This window comes from Aplidium turbinatum, chromosome 18 (assembly GCF_918807975.1).
Source record: "Aplidium turbinatum chromosome 18, kaAplTurb1.1, whole genome shotgun sequence".
Classification (NCBI taxonomy): domain Eukaryota; kingdom Metazoa; phylum Chordata; class Ascidiacea; order Aplousobranchia; family Polyclinidae; genus Aplidium; species Aplidium turbinatum.
This window is the reverse complement of record NC_137489.1, coordinates 5301341-5305876: the sequence shown is the minus strand read 5'-3', so window position 1 is coordinate 5305876 and position 4536 is coordinate 5301341. Positions and strand designations below refer to the sequence as shown.

At 36.5% G+C, this 4536-nt stretch overlaps 1 protein-coding gene across 1 annotated transcript; it reads right to left on the bottom strand.

The window, feature by feature from the left end:
• Window positions 1–367: 367 nt before the first annotated feature.
• Window positions 368–3715, bottom strand: LOC145787919 (NXPE family member 2-like). Its single transcript, XM_082599756.1, has 2 exons — window positions 2994–3715; window positions 368–1328 (listed from the first exon to the last, which is right to left on the bottom strand). Exons 1-2 carry the CDS (start codon window positions 3713–3715, stop codon window positions 368–370), a joined length of 1683 nt encoding a protein of 560 aa, XP_082455882.1.
• Between the last annotated feature and the right edge of the window lie 821 nt (window positions 3716–4536).

Here is a 4536-nt window from a genome sequence, read left to right as displayed (position 1 = left end):
GCAAAAAGACAAATGCAAAGCTGCTGTGATTTTGATTTTCGACCTGTATTTCATAGTCCATACAGCACTAGTCAAACTAACAATATTCTTGAGAAACACCCGACGATCTTACATGGAACAACCGATTGAAAATTATTGACATACGGGTTAAACTCAGAACATGACCATAGAATTGACAAGGAGAAAAAAAAGTCACAAGTTGCAAAAAAAAACCAGAATGGGTCTGAAAAGATAAACCCGATTTACAAAGAAAAAAGAGAAGCATGAGCTGTAAAAAGGTGTGGGTTTCGAAAACGAGAAAATAAATTTACTTTTTGTTCATTTTATAATCATGTTCTTGAGTTCAAATTAAGCTACTACTTCTGGTCTATATCATGTAGCTGATCATCAACATAGCTTGTTGATCCAAAGTTTCTGGAGTGGGGTGAAGATCATTCATCACCCATACCCCTGATATGTCCCAGACTGACAGGTAAACCACATTGTGCATACTTGAAAATATTATTCTCAAAATGATCTCAAATCTATATATATTCCATTCGTACGCATGTTCGACCACATTTTGACTTCGTACGATGAACTTTGTGCCTGGAAATTTTTGATGATGCTTCACTATCGCATCTTTGATTCCTTTAATTCGATGAATATAAACAGACGGATCATATAGCTGCAGATGTGCCCCGATGTTGAAAACCACTATAACACCTTCTCCCCCAACTGGTAATTCAAAGATGATATCGCTGATGTATGGCCGGGAACTCGGAGGGCCAGGATTTTGTAAAGGTGGGCCGTGTGACCGATAATACAGTGTTAAGTTTTTTGGATTGAGACTTTTCGATTTTGATATTCGCGGCTGTTGCCAAACATGTGAATTGTCAGGTCCGGAGTCTTCGAGGTTAAACTTTTTTTGAAACAAATAATAAAATTGCCTTATTGTTGAGTCCCCAAGAAAATATACTACTTTATTATCCAAAATCGGAAATCTGTTTACATTGTTACATTGAAAGGACTTCCATGTACTGTGTTCGAAATATCCTGTGATTTGGTCCGGAGACAAGTTTTCAGAAAACATCTGGTTGCATTTTGGCATACTATTTCTCGAGTCTTGTTGTTTGTCACTTTTGGCAACTATAATTTCAAGGCTAGTGTTGACAGACACATGGCACCCATGAATTTTACAAAGCTTCATCACATCCAAATGTCCGTTTGTAGGGTTTTTAGCAATAATGTTTTTTAACGGAGTGCAGCGCTTTGAAGGTGGCATGAGGCAAAACCAAGGTTCCTTGTTGCGTGGATTAGTAAAGTCACACTTTGGAAGAGTCTCCAATCTGGAAGACAAAATCCTAATCAAGCACAAAATTTTTGTGAAGTATTAAAGACATTAATCAATCAACTTCAAACTTCTTATTCATGGTCAAGAAATTGAAATATCTTCTGACAGGTAGGCTATCAAACCCACAACAATGCTTGATATGAACGACTCGGTTAGGCCTACATGTCTTGTTATAAGTTGTAATACAAACAAATTTATTTTCACACGAGTCAGTTCAAACATATACTGCTAAAAATTGATTTCGATCAGCTAACAGCTTATTCTATTCGAATAAGCTTAACTGAAGATGATCTAGCTGTTACCTGATCGAAATCGATTTTTAGCTGTTTATTTTTGTGGGTTTGACACCTGTCAGGAGGCACTAATGGGTCACAGCGGAAAACCATAATAGGCCCATCTCCGTGGGAAAGTTGTAACATAAAATTCCCGAATCCTTTCGTCTGTATGCGATGACACAGAAAAACTACTCTTCTGAAAACGTCTTTTCACGAATTGTATTTTAGCAAAGAATAGCCACAGGCTGTTGACAAGGGAGCGCAACACGGTACGCACTAAAACTTGTTAACACAATACAGATTTCTGGGATAAAAGAAGGAAATTTCGTCTAGTTGGTAAGCACAAGTAAAACAGTTTTAATATTTGATCAACCTTTCCAGTGACACTTCAAAAATGACAAAACTGACTTGGGATATTTCAAACCACATAACTTGTTTCTGTGACGTAACAGTGATAGTATTGTTGTCACGGGGTAAATTTGGCTTATGCAACATTTCTTAATTCAAGATTTAAGATGATGAAATATTTCACAGGTATTACAAAGGCTGATGAAATCTCTGCTCATTTTTTAGCAATATTCCATGACGTAAGACGCCAGGTTAAGTGGACCTTAACGGTTTTATGTGACGTTTTTTGTATTTTTGTAATAAAGAATGATTAATTGATACTTGATGGAGAATCGCTGGCGTGCTGCTTCTTAGTCAGGAGATCCCCTATCATTTGTGGAAATCAATATATGCACACCAGCCAGGAGGTATTTCATTATCTTGATAAATACTATTAATACTGTTCTACAAAAATGCCTAATGCCAAGCAAAAAAAGCCAAGCGGAGCAAATTACGTCACATGCACTTAATAGTCTCTAAAAACCTTTCTAAGTTGTTTCATCCTTATTTGAGATTTTCAGAAGGTTTTTATTCAAATAGAGTCTGAGTATATCTAAATCAAGATTCTATTTAAATAAACTCTTCTAAGAATGAAACAGCCTGTAATAGTACGTATTTAGAGACTAGTAGCCTAATAGGCATAATTATTGTTTTAAAATTGCTGCGAAACTGTGTTAAAAGTTTTAAATTTATTGTTTCAGAAAAATTATTTGATGAAAACTTACATTTTGTTTGTATTAAGGTGTAACAGTGCATTTGGCCATTGTAACTTAAAATGCAATTTGAATGCAGTCGGCCTGTTAGAATTGGCCTGCTAAATGTGACAAATCAGGCCGTATTCTTGAGTCGGCCGTGCATGAATATAAGCTTTGCATTTTCCTATGCCAAGGAGGTAATTGGACCAATACATTTCAAAAGTGCAACTATACAACCAAAATCATCAATTTGTTACCTCAGAAAATACATTAACCTACTTGAAGCCGACAGAATTGACTTACGTCTTGTCTGTGTCAAGATTCACATTGCAAACCAGTGACTCTCCAGATTCATACGTTCCTACATAAACGTGTCCCCATGAGCCCAGGGAAGTTTGTTGGGCATTGAGTTCGTATGCTCCTTCAACTGACAAAACAAGTTTGATGTCCAGGATTAGTCTTCCTTGCATAGGAAGAGGCGCTTCAATCGTGTATGTTCCGTCTGTGTTGTCTATGACACGACAAGAAATTCCATCCGGGAACTTTGTCTTATCACGGATCAGTCTTGCCCGGAAATAATCACCACCGAATTTTTTAATTTCTCCTTTACTGTCTCTTGCTTGCAGTGTTGCCTTGAAAGTATCTCCCACTTTGTAGCCTTGCTTTGATATAACAACACTGGCTGACGTTGTAAATCTATCTTGGTTTTTATTAGGATTTTGAGACTCACATTTTTTAAATGACTTGATTAAAGTAGAAAAGTATTGAGTCCAGTCTTCATATGTTGATTCAATGGACTGGTTTGTAAACCAACTTAACGGCAAACCATACTTATCTTTGTGGCGCATTCCATAATAAGCTGATTCTGATAAAAGTGTTTCAGAACTCTCCAAATTCTTGAACTTAACAGGTTCGACGTAGAGAGTTGAATCGGTTTGTGAATTAAAAAATATCCAATAAGTGAGAAATGCCAGAATGTTAAAACCAAAAACTATCCACGCAAATTTTATTGTAATCCTTGTCATATTTTTCCTAAGATGAATTTTTATATATTAAAGTAATATTTTTGCAATACAAAAAACATTTTTCGCTCATATTTTACAGTAGGCTATATTGCACTCTGGTAGGGCTTAACTAAACCAAATTTGATAGATCAGTCTACTTAGAACTGGCAAATCATTGTTTAGTTTACTTTTTTTGTTAATATTTGGTAGCCTATCTCATTTGCAATCTCCGAATACCTTGATAAAAAAACCCTTAGTTTATTTGAATCTTTTCTGTTCCTTTTTTACGTCATATTCCGTTGCTGAGCAACAATATCCTGCTAAATTTATTTTGCATAATTAAAAGCCTACAAAATTGTTAACTGGCCATAGATTGCTTTTTAAATAGCAATTCCATAAAGGTTAGGGGCCTACTAAAAGATGTTGAAAGCAACAGTCAGTTTTATTCAAAATGTTTGGTCAGCTAGCACTATTTCGCCTACCGGTAATTCAAAGAGATAATACTACAATTTTTTTTTTTAATAATAATCATGCTTTTATTTGCGCCCATTGCGATAACACACAGTACACTGCGATCACAGATGCGATACAACAGACGACAGGAAGCAGCGAAGTGACATATAGTCTTCGAGTCAGCTGCTCCCCTTATTTTGGCTTGCCTTTAAGTGTCTTTCGCCGAGACACAGCCGCGTGCTCTGGAGCGGTGTCGAACCCACGTCCTTTCGAACGTCGCGCAGACGTTCTCACCACTCGGCTACGCAGCCGACTATAATACTACAATTAATACGCATTTTGTTTGACTTCTTGTCTCACGCCAGTTTACTAATGTTTCTTGTACTACA

Excerpts from the sequence above, each read along its gene's own strand:
- LOC145787919 (XM_082599756.1), bottom strand. The coding sequence starts at position 3,715 with ATGACAAGGATTACAATAAAATTTGCGTGGATAGTTTTTGGTTTTAAC. Across the intron at positions 1,329-2,993 it reads AATCTTGACACAGACAAGAC|ATTGGAGACTCTTCCAAAGT; the intron begins GTAAGTCAATTC and ends TTTGTCTTCCAG.